Below are 24,584 nucleotides of genomic sequence, written 5' to 3' on the forward strand. Positions count from 1 at the left end.
ATCGTTAGACTTTTATTGTAAACTTTCTTAGTAGTTAATGATTTTGTAAGTTGCTCAATCTCCTTCGAATATTTTTCATCCGACTGTTGTATCTTATAGTTTGTTTTTATGAATACCAACAAAATATAGTATTAAAGCAAGAAATTCGAATTCTTGACTTGCTGATGTGTGTATATTTTGTAGTTTATTATCTACTAAATTGTCCTACTTTTCTCAGTTTCTGTATTAAACTATAAATAGGAAAAGGGCTAGTGAAATGATCATTTTCATTGCCTCGTATAATCAAATAATTAACGCCTAAAGTCCATTGATATGGCTCATGATGGACTACTTCTCAAACCAGGTAAAAAGTGTGTATCATTTTGTAGTTACTCTAACTCTCTATCTCTATCACTTTATAAAAGTTATTATATTCTTTCTTCTAACATTTTTTAACACTCTTTCTGTTAGACCGTTATATATATTATATAGTATTAGTTTAGAATATGTCATAAGTTCAAGGTAGTCGAATGAAATAAATTCAAGGTAGTCAAATGTAATTTGTAATTCTATAAATTGATATCAATGAGAAAGGAAAACCCCAAGGGGATTTTTATCATCTTACACTTTCTCATGTCCTCATGCAAATGACCTTAATGAATTACTCATTAATTTTCTCTTTTTTATTCATTAATTTAAAGATCTCCACTTAATATACCTATAATACCCTTAATGAAATAATTTACAACATAAAGTCATCAACTTCTAAATAACTACACTACTCTTTTTACATTAATTATTTTTACAATAATAACCACACCGCCACATAAAGATGGTTTTCGGTACGGAACCGTACCGAAACTGAAACAAGCAACAGTTGGATTCGAATACCGAACCGATTATACGGTACCAGTTTTTCGGTATTAAAACCGAAAAGTACCGATTGTAAAGAAATAATTAGCAAAAATGGCCGGTGGTGAAAGACAAAATGGTAGTTTGGTTCTATAGTCTATACGCTTTTCTCTTTCACATTTTATTTGAAAAACTTACACGTATCTAGTATCCATCCATTAACTGTTACATGTTCTATTTAATATATATATAAATTCATACAGTGAATGTGGTCAAGAATGTCTAAACACATAGATGTACTAATATGTAAGACATATCGATTAGAACCATCCAGTAGTATATGATGTATATAAAACATAATGAAGCCTCTTATTTGTACTAGTACTATAGGTTTTGAAAAAATCGGTATTAATTTCGGTTTCCCCGTACCGTAACCAAACTCTTTTCAAATCAAGAACCGATACCGAATTCGGTACCGGTTCGGTTTCGTTTTTTTGGTTTTTTGCTCATTCCTACTGCCACAATCTGTCAGATTACGCGGGTAAAATGCTAGTTTGCAAAAAATGTGTTATGGAGTTTAACCCCTTGTCTTGGGCACTTACTTACTATAAGGGTGAAAGTGTGAAACTAAATGAAACAAAATATTCAAATTTGTTAGAAGGCTAATATTTAATGTGAATATTATTTTGAAAATATATATAAACTTAATATTAAAAAAATTAAAATTGGAGGGGCATGACCCCTCTCGACCCTTAAATATTCCGTTATTGCTTGTGTGTCATTTTGACTCTAGACTACAGAAGGGAACGAAGGCATCTGAATAACTACCATACACGCAAAAATCCACAAAAGTCATAAAAGAGGATCTAACCTGAAACCTATTAATATTGTAATGTCTTTTACACATTGTACACTTTTTCACCGGTACATTATATATTGACTCATTATACTGAATCTCTTTTATCATTAATTTTTACACTGAAATTATAGTATATTAGTAACACATAATTATTTATATTAATATTAAAAGTCACTTTATGTCAAATAAAAAAATATATTTCATCTATAACAAAATTATAAATACGTATATCATAAATTAAAACAAATTGATTAATTAGAAGAACAAAATGACATTATGCAAGATTAAGAGAAAGAGAAACAATGAAATTTCAAAAAGCCATTTTGTTAAATTTAGGGTATAAACTAAACTATAAATAAAATAAAGTTAACAAACAGCTCACAGATGTAGATGGTTAAATACTTTGTAAAAAAAAAAAAACTTGGCATATTGTCTCAAAACACTGACAAAACGTCTATCTGTTAAAAATGATCTAATATAATTGATAAAAGTTATATGAATAAATTGAGTTTTAAATGTGTTTTCATTGGGTTAATTTTCATTGAGTTTTAAATATGGTCTAATAACTGAGTTTTAAATGTATTTCATATAACACATAAAATATATTTTAAGACAAAGTTATAAAAAAAAGACTTTAAATATTTAAAATTTGGACACTGTGACGGAATGAATAAGTATTGTAACACATGTCATTTAAAAAAAAAACATGGATTTATAAAAACTTTGCCTAACGACATTCAAACTTTGCAGAAAACGTACATATAAAACTGCCTCATCCGCAACTGAATGGTACCTTTCATAAAAATGGTGTTACTAAATCGTATCGTCACAATTATAAATGATAAATCCAAGTTATGACACCAACATAAATGCCAAACATCAATACATAAAACATAAGTCGTTAATAAATAGCCAAACAATGGCTAACGAAGAATTCTAAGCATCGGGAAACTAATGCTAATCTTTCTTTATTCTTCTACCATCTCACAATCCATGCATTTCACTAGCTTATACCTGCTTATCCTGAAGGACACAACACTTTCATAAAAGTAAGTGTTAGCTAATAAAATTAGCTAAGTAAGATACACACATTTAAAAAACGTTATTCATTTTACTTTCATAAAACTTCGTCATATTTTACGTATCAAAACATAATCACATTACATATCATCCACAACAATCATAGATCAACCCACACTTCCCTTTTCCCACATTGCATCACATTTCATTTCATATCGACATATACATCATATCATCATATACTCACATCTTAATCAATATCTCATATCATATCAATGTAGACTTACCACTTAAACGTAACTTCATATCATATCTTGGCATATAATACATAAACTTGTCACATGTATTCATATTAGCACATGGAAAGTAAATACTTCTAATTGTGCCTATCAACGATTGTATCACACATATCAACATATCTTACTTAAATCTCACGTCACATTGAAATCTCACATCTTAAATTACATGTATATCTTTCTCACATATTCTTATAGTTATCTTAATCAACTTATTCCCACATCTTACATCTTTAATCAATTTACATATTACGCACTAGCTTTACAACTAGCACGATTTCCCACGTCTTAACTTTTAGGAAAGGCAACGCCATTTCCATAGATCCCGTCATGCTTTTAACATTGGTGGTTAGTCACTCCACCCGGAAATACTAGTCCCACGTAACTATGCCACAAGGAGCCACTCAAGCGACCACGTACGCACTAGCTTGGCATAAACTAGCACGGGTTAAGCTTAACACTTCCCACGTCAATCTCACATATTTAGCTATAGCATTTCCCACATATTTATATCTTTGTTACTTTTTATGCACTAACACTAAGGCTAGAACGGTTTTCCACATTTCACATTTTACTTTAACATTGGGTACAATCATTACGTAATTAGTCCCACGTCTAGTTTTGCATTTAATTCCATTAACGTGCACAACTCATAGCAATTCTCACGTGTATCTAGTGAACTAGACATATCATACTTAAGTCCCACATACAAGTCATCACATATGAACATTAAGGAATATCAACGACATTATCTGTTAGAGCACATAAAGTGCACAATCTGTTGTCCGATGCAATAATTCTAAAAGGCTGAGAAATTCGTACAATTATGCTTACGAAGTTTAAGTTCGTAAGAACTATTAACTTCGTACATATATGTCTTACGAAGATTAAGTTCGTAAGAACTATTAAGTTAGTAAGGCCCAACCCGTTTGTACGAATTTGACAGCCCAGTCCGTTGGTTCTGCCTATAAATATAAGTCTTAGGTCACGAATTTATGTTGATGATTTAGTTGCAACATAGAGTCATTCACTAGGTTCTCGAGGTAGAGATCTATACCTCGAGATACCGCCCAAACTATCACGATTCGTCTCAATGATTGTAATCCGTAATCATTGTAGATGTTGTTCATACGGATTCATCTTGTAATCATATGATTAATGATGGTATTTTTGTGTTTATCTCCTAATCTTATTATCTTCGTGTGTGTTTATCATGATAATCATTAATTAACCCTAAAGACGATCATAGACGGATTCCGCACATCTATGATTGTTAGATCTCGTGTTAATCGATCCGGGAACGTGCTGAAACACGTTTTCACATTATCAACAACACATATCTTAAACATATCATGGCAACGTTATTATAAGCATCATACTTCATATACACATATTTACTCCAACTTTAAACATTATCATATCAACATAAATCATTTCAACATGCAAACATTTCCACATAACCTCTCACATAACCCGAAAAACCCATCACATATAAGATAATCTGATTAAGAGGTTAATTATAGAAAACTACATTTTGTTGTGCCTTCAGCGTGAGAAAAGTCATGTATCTTACCTCAATGGAGTACTCAACAATCACAAATGTTTACCGTGCTTGACGAGTGTTCCCGACAACCTATGGTACAAGAAGGAAGGATATATAAGTCCACTAGACACTTAAACGCGCTTAATACCTTTCCGCCGGCTGATCTCGCAGAGCCCAGGGATGGTCTCGTCGATCTCAATCTCCATAATGCATCAAAAGTGAAACCTGACCACGATCTCCTCGAGCCCACTAGTGGTCTCGTCGAGATCAACTTCCAGACTCACACCCTTCACTTGTCGGCGACTTTTCGACCTCAAGATGACCAAATGAGTCAAAACTTAGATCTTATGAAATGTAGGAAACTCAAAGACCTTTCCAGAAATATAAAGTTTGACTCTTGATATTCTATAATGAATGATTTATGACGTTTACAATATAGGCCTGCAGAAATCGTTTGAAATTCGACCACTTTTAGAAATCGACACTTTTCGCCTATCTATGGGCAAAATCACTAGAAACTTTATACATATCGATTCAAGAGGACACATAGACCTTTTAAAAAAATATAAGATTCATCTCCTAACTCTTTCAATTGAAAGAGATATGATTTTTGCAATGCAACTGAAGTTTCAAATCTAGTAAACCTTTGGTTTTGCAAGCAATCTCGACCATCATACATCTACCAAAACCTCTACAGTTCATGTACACCAAATTTTGACTCAAATAACATTATGAAATCATCAATTGATCCTTGAATCAAATACAACAATGATTCACTCTTTAAGACACCCGAAAAACGTAAAATCGGTAACGTGTTGATCAAAATCTCAATATATCAAGTGGGTTTCCAATTAACCACCTGGAATAGACTAATACATCTAAACAAAATAATTCATCATTAAAGTTTGCTACTTGACGTTGATAGCTAACTCAATTAACGACTGTATTAACGAAAACGTCTATTTTTAACCGAAAACACTTAGATTGATCATCCCCATCCCTCATGGCGGAATTATATAGACAAAACCTAATTAAAGAACTTAATTAACAATCAAAGGATGATATTATACCTGTAGAAAGATTAACGGATCCAAAACTAGAAGAAACCACCACCGAATCACCCTGAAATTGCTCTAAACTTGAAGGAGGCTCTTAGGGTTTTGTGTGTGAAAGTTTTTAGGGTTAATAATCTGATTATATGGCATTAGGGTCGTGATATATACCCTATATAAATCTGCTGGAACAACTTTCTAAATCTTACATCTAGGCCCTCACACTTCCTTATAACCCGTTTCGTCACTTAACTATTCGTTTAACACATTCGAAAACACTTAACGACGCTTATATCCCATCGGGAACACTAGATAACTTTATTAATCATTATCAACTTTATTTTTTATTACTTTAATCACTTTAACACATATCTCACGTTAATTATTTAATTCACATAAGCACATACAAAACACATAGTAACTAACGGTCTCTAACGACAAGTTAACAGTCAACGTCAAAAAGTTTTGAGATGTTACAAGTATTTAGCTAGTTAGATTTTTTTTTTACTTAAAAGTGTAAATTATTGATAGAAAAAAAATAAAAAATTATAAACTTGTGAGACATTTTCTATATATTTATATATAAAAGGTAAAATAAATAGTAAAAATCAATTTGAGTAAATTGAGACCATGGATTGATCAATATTATTTGAACAACTTCAATGCTAGATATACAAATTAATTACAAATTTATGTGGTAAACTAAGTGGACCAATTAGATTTCAAGTTTTATTTTTTTTCCCCACCATTCTCTCATTTCATTTCTTTGATGATAATTTAATTTGTAAAAATTTGTTTGTAAGTTATTTGTAGTTTCTCTGAGAAACTTTATTTCTCATTTAGTAATGTAACTTAAAAGGTAAGCTTATGAAACTCTTATTTTCATCCACTATAAAATTCATACCCATATAATTCTTAATGTTTCAACTGAATATTATAACCAACTTAACATGAATACAATTTGATATTATTGTGGATAGAAATCAACGTCTATTACGAAGAATTTGAAAACAAGTAATTATGTGGATGTCATCATATATCATTGATTTTTTCTTGTTAAGTTTTGCCGGCAAGTTTTCTTTGTAGTGTAGCAATTTTAATTCCCATAAAATTAATTATTTACGAATAACTTAATCAACATGTCATATCAATTTTTCACTCATTTTTCTAACAAACACTTTTTAGTCAATTCAATAACATATTTATTCTCTTTACAAATAACCACATATTCATCATCTATAATTACAAATAAAATTCTACAAACTATGGTTTTTGTACATGTTTTATTTGAAAAAATAAAAAATTCATTAACCTTAGTAATCTTCCTAATGAACAAACTACACAAAAATTATGGCTGTATAAACCTTTGCCTAATCCGTCTGTGTTGCCACCTTTAATACACCACTTGCCATGACACATAATTTGTTTGTAACGAATTCAAAGGCATTAAAAAATACCTCAAAACAAAAGTATCTCCGTCTGTATAAACCCATAAATACAAGGACAATTTATGATTAAAAACTATCCCACAATAATTGTTATTTTGTAGTTTTCCTATCCACAAGTCAACGTTGTATATCAGCTAAATATCTTTTTATTAGCTTATACATACCAAATATTTCATGCTTTCTTTTTCATAATCAAGGACATATTACTACACTCATATGTTGAGCTTGTATAAATTAAGCTATAGTTAAACCGTATATTTAGATATATGTAAGTAGAAAACTTATGATCATTTGTTCACTACTCGCAAATACCTATCTCATCAGCCAACTCATGTACTACTATTTGCTTCATTTCACAGATCATTGGCTGTGAGAGTTAGTACTAGTTTTGAACCTTATCTTGATTTACTTCACAAAGGTATACGGGTCAAAAAACATAAACCCAAATCATGCCAGAAGCAGTAGATACTTACAACAAACTTGGTACAGAGGAAGATGATGTGTACACTAAAGATGGCACTCTTGATTACAAGAACAATCCTGCTAACAAGAACACCACAGGAACCTGGAAAGCTTGTCCTTACATTCTTGGTACACTATTTCCTTAGATAAGCTTATATCTTTCACTATTTAAATTTTCTAGTTTGACTGTAGTTTGAGTCTTTCTTTTGCAACTTTGACCATAAATATTTTTTTATGTGTTCTATAAGACTTTATAAAAATTATATCAATGGAACATACTTTTAAAAACCAATTTATGCATGTATTTTACATCAAGTGTTATACAACACAAGCAAAAATGTTGACCTCTCTCATGGATGAAGGCTAACCTTTTCTATTGGAATAGAGGGATGTGCACATCAATTCCACGGTCAAAGTTAAACAAGAAACACCCAAAATGTCAAACTAGGCCATTTAAATGCTCGGGTGACCAGAACTTACACAAGACCTTTATTTGTGTTTGACAGGAAATGAATGCTGTGAAAGATTAGCCTATTACGGAATGAGTACAAATCTATTGCTTTATTTCAAGAATAACCTTAATCAGCATAGTGCTACAGCCTCAAGGAACCTCTCGAATTGGTCAGGAACGTGTTATATAACACCATTGATTGGTGCATTTGCTGCCGATGCCTATTTAGGCAGATACTGGACCATTGCTATCTTTTCTGTCATATATGTTTTTGTAAGTTTTTAATTTGAAAGTAAATGATCCGCAGTTTCAAATTCAAAATCGGTAAGTTGTCTTGATGCTGATTTAGGGGTTAAATTTGTGTCATGCATATAGGGAATGACGTTATTGACAATATCAGCATCTGTTTCTGGCTTAAAGCCAACTTGTAAGTCGAATGACGAAGATTGTCATGCGACAACTACTCAGGTTACAGTAACCTTTTTGGCACTCTATCTGGTGGCTCTAGGAACCGGAGGGATCAAGCCGTGTGTGTCATCATATGGGGCAGACCAGTTTGATGATGCAGACGAAAAGGAGAAAAAGTACAAAAGCTCTTTCTTTAATTGGTTCTATTTTTCAATCAACGTTGGTGCTTTGATAGCGGCTTCAGTCCTTGTTTGGATCCAAGATAATGTGGGTTGGGGATGGGGATTTGGGATCCCGGCTGTGGCCATGGCAATCGCTGTTGGCTCATTTTTTTCAGGTACACGCTTGTATAGGAACCAAAAACCCGGTGGAAGCCCATTGACCCGTATATGTCAGGTCATCGTGGCTTCTTGGAAGAAACGTGGAGTCCAAGTTCCTAGTGACAAGTCAGCTTTGTATGAGATTGCAGACAATGAGTCTGCTATAGTTGGAAGCCGAAAACTTGATCACACCAAAAAGTTCAGGTAACCTTTGTATGAGATTGAAAAACAATGAGTCTGTTTGGTAATTTTGGTACCTCTAGGCCATGATATATATGATTTATTTTTTGACAAACAGTTTCTTGGACAAGGCGGCGGTTGAGTTAGAATCGGATCATATTAAAGAACCAGTTGATCCATGGCATCTTTGCACGGTCACACAAGTTGAGGAATTTAAATCTATCATTAAACTGCTACCTATTTGGGCCACGGGCATCATCTTTAGTACAGTTTATGGTCAAATGAGTAACTTATTCGTGTTACAAGGGTCGTATATGGACATATACCTTAATAAGTTTGAAATACCACCTGCGTCCCTTAGCATCTTCGACACTCTAAGTGTCCTTTTCTGGGTCCCAGTCTACGACCGGATTTTAGTACCTGTTGCCCGAAAATACACGGGCAACAAGGCAGGCCTGACCCAACTTCAAAGAATGGGGACAGGCCTGGTGATCTCAATTTTTGCAATGTTAGCAGCAGGAATTCTAGAAGTTGTTAGGCTTGGGATTGTTAAACGACACAATTATTATGATTACAAGCATATGCCCATGTCGATTTTTTATCAAGTCCCACAGTACTTCTTGATTGGTTGCGCCGAGGTTTTTACATTTATTGGACAACTGGAGTTCTTTTACCAGCAAGCCCCGGACTCAATGAGAAGTTTGTGTTCTGCTCTTTCACTTACAACCGTCGCACTCGGAAGCTATTTGAGCTCTTTGCTTGTGACAATTGTAACAAATATTAGCACTAAAGGAGGCAAGCCCGGGTGGATACCAGACAATCTGAATCACGGTCAATTACAAAACTTTTTCTGGCTCTTGGCGATTCTGAGCGTGTTAAATTTTGGGGCTTTTCTATTGATTTCAAGATGGTATACCTACAAAAAACCGGTTGGTACTCTTTCTATCAATCTTATGGAAGTCACGCTTTCTTCTGAACGACTTACAAATTCAGATCACTAAAATTACCATATGTTGTATACATTGTTTTGAACTTATAGTTTGTTTTCTTTTTATTGTATTTACAGCTGTCAAGTCTCAATTTAACCTTTGTTTATATGTTGTAATGTAATTTTACTGTCCAACTGTGAAGAAATGATAATGAAATAAGAATGTATGTACATTGTTTTTAGAAACACTTGTAAAATCATCCCTGAGAAGGTAATGTTTTTGCTTGTCGATTAACATATCCTAGTAGTAATTCTTTAATCACAGTAAATATACCCAAACTATTTGGGTCTAAAACCAATCGATTCAAAACATGGACGGAAAATGGCTCACTTTGTTGGAGGGGCCATAATGCATAAGTTTTAACTTGGAGGGTCATGATGAAATTATTTTATATAATATAGTAAAATTTGTTTAACGAAAAGAAAGTATGATTTTCTTTTACATATAAAAGAAATTTGAGGGGCCATAATTAAACGCATGTCTTCTACAATTGCGTAGTCGAATATATAAGCTATGTAGTACAGAAACGGGTACGGTAAAGGAGTACGGAACGGGGAACGGCAAAACTGAAAAATCAATGATACGGGTATGACAATAAAAATATATACAAATATAAATTATATCAATTTTTTTATAGAGAAATACTTGAGACTTAAGAGATTATGTATAATTGTATATATATAATTGTATAATCCATGCTTGATCAATGATCACTCATTGAATGTTTAGTGTTTAATAATTGGTTTTGAAATAGAAAAATTTTAATGTTGATCAAGTTGTATATAATATAACCTGTCTGGGTTTGGAGAATAGAAAAAGTTTATTAAAACCTTGATATTAATTAGAAACCGTATGGAAACTTCAAAGAAACGTTTCGGTATATGTAGAAAATTCAAGGGAACGTTTCATATGTGTTTCGTACGCGGAAACGTTTCCATGGAGTTTAGGAAACGGGTACGGCTACCTGTTTGGAGTTTCGGTGCATCATAGTATATAACAAAAACTCAGCAATTTCGAACGGAACAAATTAAACCCTAGAAATTCCATCATCCGATGGATATTGTAACCGAACCTCATCCTAACAATAATCCTTGTTCAAATTTTGATTCTGACCCGGAATCCGACGACGATGAAGTTCTCCAGATACAAACCCTAGAAACTCAGCTTTCTACAAACCCAACTGACTACGATGCTCATGTTCAATATATAACAGTTTTGAGAAAGCAAGGGGAAATTAATAAGCTACGGTTAGCAAGGGAGGCTATGGCTCAAATCTTCCCTCTCACTCCTTCAATGTGGCAATTATGGCTTACTTGAAGTTTGAACAGTCATCTGGAGATCCTGCTCGTGTTAAAATCCTGTATGAACGCGCGATAAGTGAATTTCCGGTATCTGGTGATCTATGGATTGATTACACCGACTACCTCAACAAAACACTAAAGGCAGACAAAATGTTGAGAGAGATATTTAGCCGGGCCACCAGGAACTGTCCCTGGGTTGGAGAACTATGGGTTCGTTTCTGTTACATGTTAAATGGAAATAAATAGAATAATATTGGAAATTAGAATTGTGGGCATGAAATGTAAAAGAGATAAGTCGAGGGACTGATAGTGTCAAAAGGAAAGATAGGTTGTTGAGAAACGGTTATATACTGTGTGTATATATATATATCGTATATGTGTAATAATACAACAACTTTTGTGTGTGAAATCTCTCTTTTTCTCTTGTGATTCTGTTTCTCTCGTAACAAATTGGTACCAGAGCCACCGCTCCTCGGCGGCGACTTCAATTCTGGTCATCACTTCCGGTGAACCTCTGGTTCCCAAATCAACTCCGATCACTTTTCCGGTGAACTTTTGTTCCCAAATCTTTTAAACCAATAACCCAAACACAAATCCATCACCATGGATACTAGAAACAAAAATCAAAGTTCTGAACTAGAACGATTAAGAAAAGATAACGATCGGTTAACTAATGAAATGTTAACAATGAAATCTCATGTGGACAAACTTCTATCTCAAATGGCGTCCATGGAGAAACAAGGATTAGCATTAGTTAACAGAAATGAGGGTGAAAGAAGTAGTAATAATCGTTTGGCAAAGTTGGATTTTCCCATATTTAATGGAGAAGATGTGGAAGATTGGATGTATAAATGCCAACATTTCTTTGATATCGATGAAACCTCTGATAATAGGAAAGTTAAATATGCAGCAATCCATATGGATGGGAAGGCATTATCTTGGCACCATGGGTTTGTTAAGTCTAGTGGAAAAGAGATGACTGAATTAAAATGGGATGATTATTCAAGGTCAGCCATGGCCAGATTTGGAGATACAAGTATGGAAGATGCAATGGGGGCTCTAAAAGCTTTAGTGCAGAATGGGGAATTGGAAGATTATAATGATGAATCTGATAAACTGCTAAACAAGGTAAATCTTTGTGAAGAATATACTATTAGTCTTTACATTGAAGGATTGAAGCCCGAAATTAAGTGCCCAATTAAACTGTTTCAACCAAAAACATTGAAAGATGTTTATTCTTTAGCAAAATTACAAAATCAATCTAATAAGGCTTTACAATTGGGAAAAGGGTTTGGTAATTTTGGGCAGAAGAATTTTGGTTATAAAAGTGGGCAGTTAACAAATGTGGCAAAACCCCTTTTTTAGCCACACCAATAAATGCAATTCCCTCTAATGCCATGGTTCCAAAGAAATTTAATAGCAAATTAATAGAAGAAAAAAGGGCAAGAAATGAATGTTTTTACTGTGATGAAAAATTTACAAACGGTCACAGTAAGGTGTGTAAAGGGAGGAAACAGTTATTCTTGGTAGAAGTAATTGATGATTCTGATGAAGAAGTTCAAGAAATAGAAAGGCAGTTAAACACTGCAGTGGGAACAGAATTGGTACCCACAAGTGGGAAGGGAATTGGTACAAGGAGATCCTCAAATCTCCTTAAATGTCATCATGGGTATTCCTTCTTGGTCTACAATGCAAGTAGTGGGCTCAGTAGGAACAAGGAAATTACACATTTTGGTAGATAGTGGGTCTACACATAATTTCATGAATAGATCTTTAGCAATGAAATTAGGATAGCCTGTTATTCAGATTCCAGATGTGAAGGTGACTGTAGCAAATGGTAAAAACATGGAATGTATGAGTTTATGCAGAGATTTTGGGTGGATTATGCAGGGGAATAGTTTTAAGGCTGATATGCTATTAATTGAACTCACCAATTATGACATAGTTTTAGGAGTTCAGTGGTTGGCTCCCCTTAATGATATAATTTGGAATTTCAAGGATTTAACTATGAAATTTGAGGTCAATGGGCAGAAATTCGAATTAAAAAGGGTAGTGCAGAAGTGTATACAGTTGTGTTCAATGGAAAAAATGTGCAATTTGGTGTCAAAAAAAAGGGCATAGCACATGCAGAATTATATGCTTTGCAGGAGGGTGATGGTACTAACAGTATGCATCAGCCATTGTTAATGGGGTGCCATAATAATGGACAATTAGACAGCTTATTAGAGCAATATTCAGATGTCTTTGAAGTTCCAAAGGGTTTGCCACCTAGTAGAACTTGTGATCACAGGATCAAGCTCAAGAATGAATCAGTTGACCTCAACTTGAAACCATATAGGTACTCAAGGGCTCAGAAAGATATCATAGAGCAAATGACTAAAGAATTGATAGAAAGTGGTATAGTGAGGCATAGCAACAGTCCATTTGCAGCACTTGTGGTTTTGGTGAAAAAAAAACGATGGGTCATGGAGAATGTGCATTGATTATAGAAGACTCAATGAAGCCACAGTGAAGGATGTGTATCCTATCCCACTTATAGAAGAATTATTGGATGAATTGCAAGGGGCTTCAGTATTTTCCAAATTGGATCTGAGATCAGGCTACCACCAAGTCAGAATGCATGAAGATGATGTCTACAAAACTGCATTCAAAACCCATGAAGGTCATTTTGAATTTATGGTATTACCTTTTGGTCTCACTAATGCACCAGCAACATTCCAAGCCCTGATGAATACCACTTTTAAATCTGTTTTGAGAAAAGGTGCTTTGGTATTTTTTGATGATATATTAGTCTATAGTAAAGGGTGGGATCAGCATTTGCAGGATCTTAAATTGGTATTGGATCTTATGACGCAAAATGAATTGAAAGCAAAGAAGTCAAAATGTGCTTTTGCAGCCAACAGGGTTGAGTATTTGGGTCACATTATTACTGAGAAGGGAGTTTCAACAGACCCAAATAAAATCAAGGCAATTCAAGATTGGCCCATACCATCCAATGTGAAACAATTGAGAGGGTTTTTGGGTTTATGTGGGTATTATAGAAGATTTATTAGAAATTTTGGAGTAATTGCTAGACCCCTCACTGAAATGCTGAAAAAAGACAATTTTAAATGGGATATTGAAGCCAAACAAGCCTTTGTACAGTTGAAAGAAGCTCTCAGCAAACCACCAGTTTTAAAATTGCCAGATTTCACATCCACCTTTGTATTAGAGACAGATGCATCAGGCAAAGGTATGGGGGCAGTATTAATGCAAGATGGCCATCCAATTGCATTCCTCAGTAAAGCACTTTCTGAAAGACAACAAACTTGGTCTGTATATGAGAAGGAACTTCTGGCTATAATCATGGCAGTCAAGCATTGGCATCATTATTTGGCAACTAAGCATTTTGTCATCAAAACTGACCATCAAAGCTTAAAACATCTCCTAGATCAGAATATTGTTACTCCACTACAGCAGAAATGGTTAGCAAAATTGATGGGTTATGACTTTGAAATAAGCTACAAGAAAGGTGCAGAAAATAATGCAGCAGATGCTTTGTCAAGAATGGAAGGGTTGGCTTTATTTCAAATAAATATTAGTTCAGTCAATCCTGTTTTGTGGACTAAAATTCAAGAAGGGTGGCAAGAAGATGAAGATTGCAGAATTTTGATTAATAAATTGTCTCAGGGAGAACAAATCCCAAACAGGAGTTGGGATGGGCATTTATTATTGAGGAAACAGAAATTAATGGTTCCAAAAAATGCAGAATTAAGAAGAACCATTATTTAGACTTATCATGCTTCTACTATGGGTGGTCACTCAGGAGTCATTCCAACTTTGGCAAGGATTAAGGATATCTTCTATTGGAAGAAATGTATCAAAGATGTCAAGAGTTTCATCAAGGAGTGTGCAGTCTGCCAAAAGGCCAAATATGAAGGAGTTGCTTCTCCAGGATTATTGCAGCCACTCCCAACCCCAAAATCCATATTTACTGACATCTCAATGGATTTTATTTCGGGATTACCAAAGGTACGGGAAGGAAACTATTTTGGTGGTAGTGGACAGGTTGACCAAGTATGCACATTTTATCCAACTCTTACACCCCTACACAGCTGCTTCTGTAGCTCAGGTCTTCTTAGATTCTATCTTCAAAATACATGGTTGCCCAATGACTATAGTGTCAGACAGAGATCCTCTTTTTGTTAGCAAGTTCTGGAAAGAGTTCTTAAGGCTACAAGGGGTATGAATAGATGTTTGGAATCTTACTTGAGATGTATGTGTATGGATACTCCACTTCACTGGCTTAAATGGGTGCCACTGGCCCAATGGTGGTACAATACAACATGGCATTCTGCCATTAAAATGAGTCCTCATGAAGCATTATTTGGGATTAAACCTAATCTCCACATTCCCTATATTCCAGGATATACAACAGTGCAGGCAGTTGAGGAATTGTATAGAGATAGAGAAATTATGATCAAACAGTTAAAAATTAACTTGGAAGGGGCAAGGAATCGAATGAAGCAATTCAGTGATGCTCATCGTACTGACAGAGAATTTGCAGCAGGTGAATGGGTGTATGTCAAATTACATCCTTTTGCTCAAAATATAATGAAGACTCATTCAAATAGGAAATTGTCACCAAAGTTCTTTGGACCATTTCAGATTCTGCAGAAAATAGGTGAAGTGGCTTACAAATTGGATTTACCTGCTACTAGTCAAATCCACAACACTTTCCATGTGTCATTGTTGAAGAAAGCTAATGGATTGATTACTCATCAAACTCAGCTACCAGTCACTTCAAAGATGTTACTCAAGCCCAAAGCAGTGTTGGACAGAGGAATGGTTAAAAGGGGCAACAAGGGAGCTATTCGAGTGTTGATTCAATGGGATGGCTTGCCCATGACTGATGCCACTTGGGAATTCTTGGATGATATGCAATGCAGATTTCCAGAATTTCAATTTTGAGGACAAAATTGTTTAAAACAGGCGGGTATTTGTTACATGTTAAATGGAAATAAATAGAATAATATTGGAAATTAGAATTGTGGGCATGAATTGTAAAAGAGATAAGTCGAGGGACTGATAGTGTCAAAAGGAAAGATAGGTTGTTGAGAAACGGTTATATACTGTGTGTATATATATATCGTATATGTGTAATAATACAACAACTTTTGTGTGTGAAATCTCTCTTTTTCTCTTGTGATTCTGTTTCTCTCGTAACAGTTTCATGCTATATCTTGAACGCAATCGTGGTTTTGAGAAAGAACTTTCTGATGTGTTTGAAAGATCTTTGCAATGCACATTTTTCACTATCGATGAGTATGCAGACATATTTTTGACGAGAATGGATGGCCTGAGGAGGAGAATCTTGGCTGCGAAAGAACCGGATGATGATAGCTTAATAAACATATCTTTGATACGGGATACTTTTCAGAGGGCATGTGATTATTTGTCACCACAGCTGAAGAACACATATAGTTTGCTGCAAATACCTAGCTATTGGGCTCGTCTGGAGTCTACAATCGAGAAGGACACAACCGCAGCTCGTGAAGTATGGGAGAGCTTGCTTAAAAACAGTAGGTCTATGTTAGAAGCCTGGAAAGGATATATTAACATGAAAATTCAGATGGGGAACATAAGTGGAGCTAGATCTATATACAAGAGATGCTATACCAAAAGATTTTCTGGGACAGGCTCCGAGGACATATGTAACTCATGGATACGGTTTGAGAGGGAATTTGGTACGCTAGATGATTTTGAGCATGCTTCACAGAAGGTAAGGCCTCGGCTGCAGGAGCTACGGTTTTTTAGGCTACAGGAAGAAAGCAAATTTATTGCCTCATCAACTACGGATGATCCTACTTATAAGGAGAATAAAGGTGAAAAGAGAAAGTCTGTTTCAGATGTATGTAATGAAGAGTCACCAGCAAAGCGGCAAAAAGATGATTCGAGGCATCAAAAGAAGAAAGCTCATTCTAATAAGAATTCGGCTAAAGCACATAAAGTGACAAACACTGTCACCCCGAACGAGATGCCTCATGGTGAAGATGACGACATAAAACCTAAAGAACCCACAACGGAGAAATCCAAGCAATACAATGACGAATGCACTGCCTTTGTATCAAATATTAATTTAAAGGCTACTAATGAGGACTTAAAAAGTTTCTTCAATGATGTTGGTGGCGTTGTAGCCATCCGAATATTGTTTGACAAGTTCACAAAAAAATCAAGGGGATTAGCATATGTAGACTTCTCTGATGATATACACCTTGAGGCGGCTGTGGCTAAGAATAAGCAAATGCTTCTTGGAAAGAAGTTGAGCATTTTACGTTCTGATCCTAAAGGCAAAAGAAAAGGATCTGTGGGACCCAAAAGTCCAACAGAACATGGTCAGGGGAAAAATGGAGAAGATTATAGACATGGAAAAGTTGAGCTCAAGGGGAGAAACACTTTTGCTGTTCCAAGAACAGTTAGAGCCCTAGGTTGGTCTAGCACTAAGAATCCGGCATCATCATCAGCAGCTACAAAAGGTGAAGAAGGGAGGCCTAAAACAAACAAGGAGCTGCGAAACATTTTGTTGAAGACAACGTGAAGTTTCTATGCCATATTTAACTTTCGTGTGAAGGTTAGTAGCAATAGAAAATAGACTAGAGCTGTTTTAAGAGGAACTGATGTTACCAGTTACATGATCGACATAGGTGGCTCAACAGTACTATGAGATTAGGTGATCGCTTTAGGCTCAAAAAATATAGGGCCTCAATATTTGTATACTAGACTTAATGTTTTGACTTTAGACTAAGTACCATTATATAATTTGCATTGCAGTAACACCCCCTTCTTGGTTTTTACATTAACATCTGAATCTTTTTATTACTAGTAGTTCAATAACATAAGTCGAGCTACCTTTTTTTTGTTTACTTTAATTTATATGCCAATGAACTAGGCCCCTAAAACTAACCTCGCTTAAGGCCTTCAAAAACCTTAAGCCGCCACTTTGATCGAGATCCTCGACTATGCAGCAAATGCTGTTTTCTAAATTAGCATTGTTCATTATGTACATTCTTGTTTTCAAGCTGAAAATTCTGATTCTATGCTTTGGTGTTTACTGACTGGTCTGTAAGGGAAAGGATTTAATTGAGGATCCTAAATTTTCATAATTTTCGAATTTGAGGTAAAGCAGGCATAAGACAATTGAGTTACAGAGCTAATATTCAAACATCTAAATCTTAATTGGATGCGGCTCGTCACGATGTCATTCTCCATTCCTATTGGAATAGCAAGCGCAGGAGTTTTCTAGCTATCGTACCTCAGAAGTTCTTTCAAACCTAATGAAACATCCAAATCGCCCAAGAATCCAATGGAACTAGATGCCAGAAGTGTCTCGAAAGGTAAGGTATGAAATTGTTTATATATATTGGATACCCTATCTCTCTTCATTAGAGATTAGAGAGAAGTACCCTGGGGTAAGGATTCCATCTAATCTCGCCTATGAATTCCATTGGACCCAGAAATGATACATTGGAAGAATCCGTTGGGGGACCGACAAACTGGAAAAACAGCTATTGCTATCGATACCATATTAAACCAAAAGCAAATGAACTCAAGGAGCACCTCTGAGAGTGAGACATTGTATTGTGTTTATGTAGCCGCTCTTTCTAATAAAAAAGAAGAGGGGCGAAGCACCCGTTTGAAGTGGCGAAGGCCTTTGCTAAAGTAAGAAATTGCGCCGAAGATGAACGGGGCTAAGCGATCTGCCGAAGCTGTGGGATGTAAAAATACATCGGTAGGGGAGCGTTCCGCCTTAGAGTGAAGCACCCGCACGAGCGGTAGTTCTTTTTTATTCAGTGAGCATCTTGTATTTTATAAAAATTGGGAGCAATATAATCCTTACGTAGAGGCCATCCTATCCAACTTTCAGGCTTAAAATAATAAAAAATAAATAAAGTTGAAGGGGGTAAAGTGGACATATACTGAACACAGAGGAGCAATATTAAAAAAAAAAAGGCATTTTATCATACTATTAAAAGAACAAAGAAAGGATTTGGGGGAAATTGTTATTTCCACTCTGGGATTTTTCATGAAGTTTAAATTACAAAAACGGTACAAAAAAATGGTCAGAAAAAGTTACAGAGCTGCTGAAACAGGTAAACTTTTGATATCCCTCAACAGTTAAATTTTTTTTTTTTTTTAATTTTTATGGTTAAATTTCGAATTTGTGTATGCGTTTGATTTTTAATTCTGTATCTTATGTTGTATATAGATATATGTAAAATGAAATTCATGATCTGGGTTTTAATTGTTTTAGGCAAGTTTTGTCTTTTTTTTAGCAAGCCCACCAAGTGCTTGATAAAATGCCTGACCCAAAGTTTTCATCTTTATGCTATTTTCTCGTATTACGTTGTTCCAAGATATCGGTTGTATGATTAATAAGTTTGAAAGATGGAAATGTAATATTTATCTGATTAAAAAGCATATTTGAAGACTAGCTGTTTAAAATTAAGTATAGAATTTTTTTTATCAGCCCATAGACCATTTAGGGTGGAGGGGGGTTGAGGGGAGTCTAATATGTATTAGTTCTAACTTTCTAAGTTGGGTCGGTCCGGAAAACCATATTTGAAGTTCGTCCAGGAAAGCACGTTGTGAAATCTGTTTGGGTTCGAATGAACCTAAAAGCTGACTCGTTTTCTAAAATTTGGTTTTCTCAAGTTGAATGTTGACAATGAACGCCCCCAACCTTTGGGGCTAGGCACATCTGATAGCTTACGCTTTCATCTCTTATGCAAGTTAGACACGATGATCACCATTCACCACATTTATACAAGTCAAGGTTAAAAAAGGGTGGGACCGGCAAAATGGTTTTGGTTAAAAAAGGTACATTACTCCATTCTTATAGTTATTTGGCTTCACACTTAATACATATTCTTTCTGTTTTGAAATCAACTTTGGAGAAGTTTTTTTGGATGACCCATGGATCTGTTTTAGAACTATCAAATAGTTGAATGTTTATTATTGATATCATAATTGAACATGCAATATAATTATTTTTTAAAGATGAATGTTTATAATGTTGAGTTTAATCATAGTGCTTCTTATATATTAAGTGTAATTTGTACATTTGTGTTAGTTCATCAACGCAAAACCAAATTAGACAAACCAATTAAAACCAACAAAAATCAACACATGTTTATATTCATTATCCGGCCGTTAGGATGGGCGGAGCGCCCTGGGGAGGAAATAGGTACCGGATGGAACACTGCGCCGACCCTCCGGTACCTATAGGGCGAGGAGCGAATTGGTGACCATAGTGCCGGTTTTGCTGCCTATCTTATTTTGTCTTTTTCTTCCTTTACTTTTTTTGTCTTTTCTTCCTTACTTATTTCTTAATTAAATAGAAAGGGTGGGGAGGGGAAGGGAGGGGTGGTGAGGCATTCCTAGCATTAGGCAGCGAGCGGGGAGGAAAAGCAAAACCGGGGAGGGGAGGGGTGGTAAGGCCCTCTGTCCACCCTTAAGTACTTAAGTTAAATAAAAAAACATAAACAAGGTCTTGTTTTTGTCATTTGAAAGTATTTATAGCCCTAGACCTAATAGTTTGGGACCGTAGCAACACCAACAATTTTATGCAGTTCAAATACGAAGGAGGCTAGATTGGACTGGGCCAACCATAAGCACTCTTTTTTAAAAAAAAATTAAAATTCTGTGTCAACCTTATATAGGTAAATTACACAATTACAAATATAACTTAACTTTTTTATGTTGTCCCTAATCGTTTGATTCACAAAATTTGAACAACAGAGAATATACTAGAAATATATAACCGTATGTGATAGATTACGAATTCTGTTACACGACACTTTGTATATATAGACATAAACCGAAGCATCATGACTATTCACGGATGGTCATGTCTATTCTAAACTATCTAACATTGTGGTTGTTCACCAACAGTCACGACCTTCTGTAAGTAACTTCCAATAACCGCTATTCGGTTATTATATATCGTATTGACACACTAAACCCCTATATATACATAACACATAAATATAGTATTAACCGAGTAATGAACGGGATTACGGTCCACATTCTCCCCCTTAATCTCGATCGTTGCTTCGTCCTAGATCTTGAACCCTGAGCATCTGCCGCATAGTGACAAACTTGTCTTCCATCTGGGATTTGAACACGTCTATTTCCTTCCTTGGAGTACCCGTGATTATCAAGTCATCAACATAAACTCCAACTATTAGTGTGGAAGTCTTACTTCTCTTTGTGTAGACCGCTTGTTCGAGATTACACTTCTTGAAGTCCAATAACTTTAAGGTTTGATCAAGCTTCGTATTCCAAGCTCTTGGTGCTTGCCTTAAACCATATAGTGCCTTCGAGAGCTTGTAAACTTCCCCTGAACTCCCCGGTTTCACGAAACCTTCAGGTTGTGTAACGTAGACTTCTTCCTTTAATTCCCCATGTAAAAATGCTGATTTGATATCCAAATGATGTACTTGCCATCCATGGTGTGCTGCCAGTTCTAAAATCAGACGAACTGTCTCAATGTGTGCAACTGGTGCAAATACTTCGTCGAAGTCTATTCCGTGCTTCTACACGTAGCCTTTTGCTACTAGTCTTGCTTTGTATTTGATGATACTTCCTTTTGCATCCCTCTTGGTCTTGAAAACCCACTTGAGTCCTATTGCCTCATGATTCGCAGGCAAAGTAGTAAGAGTCCATGTGTTATTCCTGTTAATTGAATCCAGTTCTGATTCCATGGCCTCAATCCATTTCCTATCTGTCGATGCTTCCCTGTAGTTACGTGGTTCCTCTTCCATAAGTAGCAAACTTCCTGGTTCAACTACACATGCATTTGCATATATTGCATTCAAACCTTTGAAACCCCGTGTTGGTGTATCATCAAATCTTTCTTCTAAGTTCCCAAATGAACTAGTAGTAGCATATTCCACCTCTGAGTATGGGTTGTAAGTATATGTAGGTGGGGTAACTGGAGAGTTTGGAGCACTAGTTTGTTCCTGTTCCTGATTAGCATCTTCATTGCTTTCCGAGTTGACTGATGTCGTATTTCCATCGTCTATTCCTCGTACCACAAAACTTGTCCATTCTGAGTTTTGTGTAGTTGGTTTCTCTCTATTGTTATCCCAATTCCAAGGTTTGGTTTCCATAAACTTAACATCCCTGCTTACGTGTTTCCTCTTCTTTTCCGGATCATACAATCTATATGCTTTTGATCCTTCCTCTACACCTAAGTAAATCATGGGTATGCTTCTATCGTCCAGCTTTTGTAAGTAAGGTACCGTTACCTTAGCATAAGTTGTGCACCCAAATATCCTTAGTTTTTCGAGATTTGGTTTTCTGTTGTAGAGTGCCTCGTATGGAGTCTTATCCACCAGAGCTCTTGTAGGGACCCTATTTAATGTGTAGATGGCATGTCTGACTGCTTCCGCCCAAAAGTTGAGTGGCAACTTCATTGCCTTCATCATACTTCTAGTTGTAGATAGCACTGTTCTATTCTTTCTTTCCACGACTCCATTTTGTTGTGGTGAGTAAGGTGCTGTTAACTGTCGTGCTATGCCATTTTCCTTGCAATACTTGGTGAATTCATTAGATGTGAACTCACCTCCTCTATCTGTTCTCAGCATCCTTAATTTTGTCCTCAATTCCATTTCAATATGTTGTCTAAATTCCTTGAAAGTATCAAATGCTTGATCTTTCGATGTCAGGAAGTAGGCCCACATGAAACGTGTACAGTCGTCCACTAACAAGAAAATATATTGTTTCCCGGAGTGTGTGGTTGGGCTTATAGGGCCACAGAGGTCTCCATATACTAAATCCAAGGGTTTCTTCGATCTAAATTTGGCTTGATTTGGGAATGGAGTCCTACCGTGTTTTCCTAATAGGCAGGCATCACAAATCTGTCCTGCGTGATCAATCTTAGGTATTCCTTCCACTAGATTCTTTCTTGTCATGTTCTTGATGTCCTCAAAGTTTAGATGACCTAATCTAGCGTGCCACAACCATGCTTGACTATCTATATTCTCTAGGAGACATATGGGTGTACCTATCTTTAGTTTGATGCTGTAAAGTCTATTCATCGATCTCTCAATCTTCATCAGCAGCCTCTTATTTTTGTCATGTAAAGTCAGTTTGTTTCCTTCCATGACCACTTTACACCCTATCTCTGTGAGTTGTCCTAGACTCAGTATGTTGCTCTTAAGGTTTGGAATGTAGTATACTTCCGATTACATCTTTTGTTCGTGATTCCTACATCCTAACAAAACAGAGCCTTTTCCTTTTATCTTTACATACGATCCATCTCCAAAACGAACACGTCCCATACTTTTCGGGTTGAAATTGTCCTTCATTTAACGATACCTTTTCGTTCTCAGTTTTGTGCGTTGCCATTAACAATGATGGCTCTTCGTCGTCTTGGATAAGATTCGATTGTTCCTGTGTTGTCGGTAGTTGATTGCAGTCTTTCCTATAATGTCCAAATTTTCTACATCTGTGACATTGTACTTTGCTCATATCCCTCACTTGCCTATTCCACTTTGTGTTTGTTCTCGTCTTGTGAGTTGAGCCTTCCTCTTTCGAGTCGTTTCTATTTCTGTTGTTTTGCCAGTTTCCTCGTGAAGAGTTTGATCTACCACGTCCGCGATTGCCGAATCGCCTTCCTCTCCCAGAGTGTTCGCCTTGCGCAAATAATAAGTTTTCCTGGCTGTTTCCACGTCCTCCTTTCTTGAGTCTAATTCTTTCCTCATATGCTTTTAATTTTCCAATGATCTCGTCGAAAGTGACTTCGTCTATATTAGAGTTTTGTTCTATGGATGCCACTATTTGGATAAACCTATCTGGCATGGAATCTAAAAGTTTCCGTACTAATAACGGTTGGTCCAAGGTTTTTCCTAATTCTTTTGCCTTGGTGGCATAACCATTTAACTTAGCGGTAAAGGCATCTAACGTGTCGTCCTCCCTCATTTGGAGTGTTTGAAATCCAATCATCAACGATTGTAAGCGTGCCTTCTGCACTTTATCTTTTCCGACATGTCTCTTTTTTAACGCCTCCCAGACTTCTTTCGCAGTCTTACACCCCGCAACTTGGAGTATCACGTCTTCGGTCAATGCTTGGTATAAAAAGGCAATCGTTGCCATATCCCTTTTCTCATCGGGTTCCGCATCTTCCTTAGGTTCTATCATCTCCCATAATCCATTCGCTTCAAGTATAACTTTGATTTGAATGGCCCAAACGGTATAATTTGTTTCTTTCAAAACGGGCATTGATAATGAGAGATTGGTACAGCGGGTTTTTGTGTTACTAAGGCGCCATTAGGATTTTCTCCAGACATGATTTCTATTCTAATGATCTTCACTTTCTAAAATTTGGGGCTTTCCTAATAGTATAGATAATAAAATTTATACTACTAGTAAATTAGAAATCA

At 35.7% G+C, this 24,584-nt stretch overlaps 3 protein-coding genes across 3 annotated transcripts; 2 read left to right on the forward strand and 1 right to left on the reverse strand.

The window, feature by feature from the left end:
* The first annotated feature begins 7,256 nt into the window (after nucleotides 1–7,256).
* On the forward strand, nucleotides 7,257–10,046 carry LOC122607585 (protein NRT1/ PTR FAMILY 8.1-like). Its single transcript, XM_043780593.1, has 4 exons — nucleotides 7,257–7,640; nucleotides 8,018–8,235; nucleotides 8,338–8,894; nucleotides 8,989–10,046. Exons 1-4 carry the CDS (start codon nucleotides 7,499–7,501, stop codon nucleotides 9,869–9,871), a joined length of 1,800 nt encoding a protein of 599 aa, XP_043636528.1. The 5' UTR covers nucleotides 7,257–7,498; the 3' UTR covers nucleotides 9,872–10,046.
* Nucleotides 10,047–11,163: 1,117 nt separating this feature from the next.
* On the forward strand, nucleotides 11,164–17,757 carry LOC122609223 (squamous cell carcinoma antigen recognized by T-cells 3-like). Its single transcript, XM_043782281.1, has 2 exons — nucleotides 11,164–11,387; nucleotides 16,369–17,757. The coding sequence occupies exons 1-2, from the start codon at nucleotides 11,164–11,166 to the stop codon at nucleotides 17,735–17,737; spliced, it is 1,593 nt and encodes a 530-aa protein (XP_043638216.1). The 3' UTR covers nucleotides 17,738–17,757.
* A 5,652-nt stretch (nucleotides 17,758–23,409) lies between these two features.
* Nucleotides 23,410–24,423, reverse strand: LOC122609224. Its single transcript, XM_043782282.1, has one exon. The coding sequence runs from the start codon at nucleotides 24,421–24,423 to the stop codon at nucleotides 23,410–23,412; it is 1,014 nt and encodes a 337-aa protein (XP_043638217.1).
* Between the last annotated feature and the right edge of the window lie 161 nt (nucleotides 24,424–24,584).

Source organism: Erigeron canadensis, chromosome 7 (assembly GCF_010389155.1).
Source record: "Erigeron canadensis isolate Cc75 chromosome 7, C_canadensis_v1, whole genome shotgun sequence".
NCBI lineage: Eukaryota > Viridiplantae > Streptophyta > Magnoliopsida > Asterales > Asteraceae > Erigeron > Erigeron canadensis.

What these genes read in the sequence shown, in the direction of transcription:
- LOC122609223 (XM_043782281.1), top strand. Translation starts at nt 11,164, where the DNA reads ATGGCTTACTTGAAGTTTGAACAGTCATCTGGAGATCCTGCTCGTGTT. An exon ending in TGGGTTCGTTTCTGTTACAT is followed by an intron (nt 11,388 to 16,368) that starts GTTAAATGGAAA and finishes CTCTCGTAACAG; the next exon opens with TTTCATGCTATATCTTGAAC.
- LOC122609224 (XM_043782282.1), bottom strand. Translation starts at nt 24,423, where the DNA reads ATGCCCGTTTTGAAAGAAACAAATTATACCGTTTGGGCCATTCAAATC.
- LOC122607585 (XM_043780593.1), top strand. Translation starts at nt 7,499, where the DNA reads ATGCCAGAAGCAGTAGATACTTACAACAAACTTGGTACAGAGGAAGAT. An exon ending in AGCTTGTCCTTACATTCTTG is followed by an intron (nt 7,641 to 8,017) that starts GTACACTATTTC and finishes TGTGTTTGACAG; the next exon opens with GAAATGAATGCTGTGAAAGA. An exon ending in TTTCTGTCATATATGTTTTT is followed by an intron (nt 8,236 to 8,337) that starts GTAAGTTTTTAA and finishes TCATGCATATAG; the next exon opens with GGAATGACGTTATTGACAAT.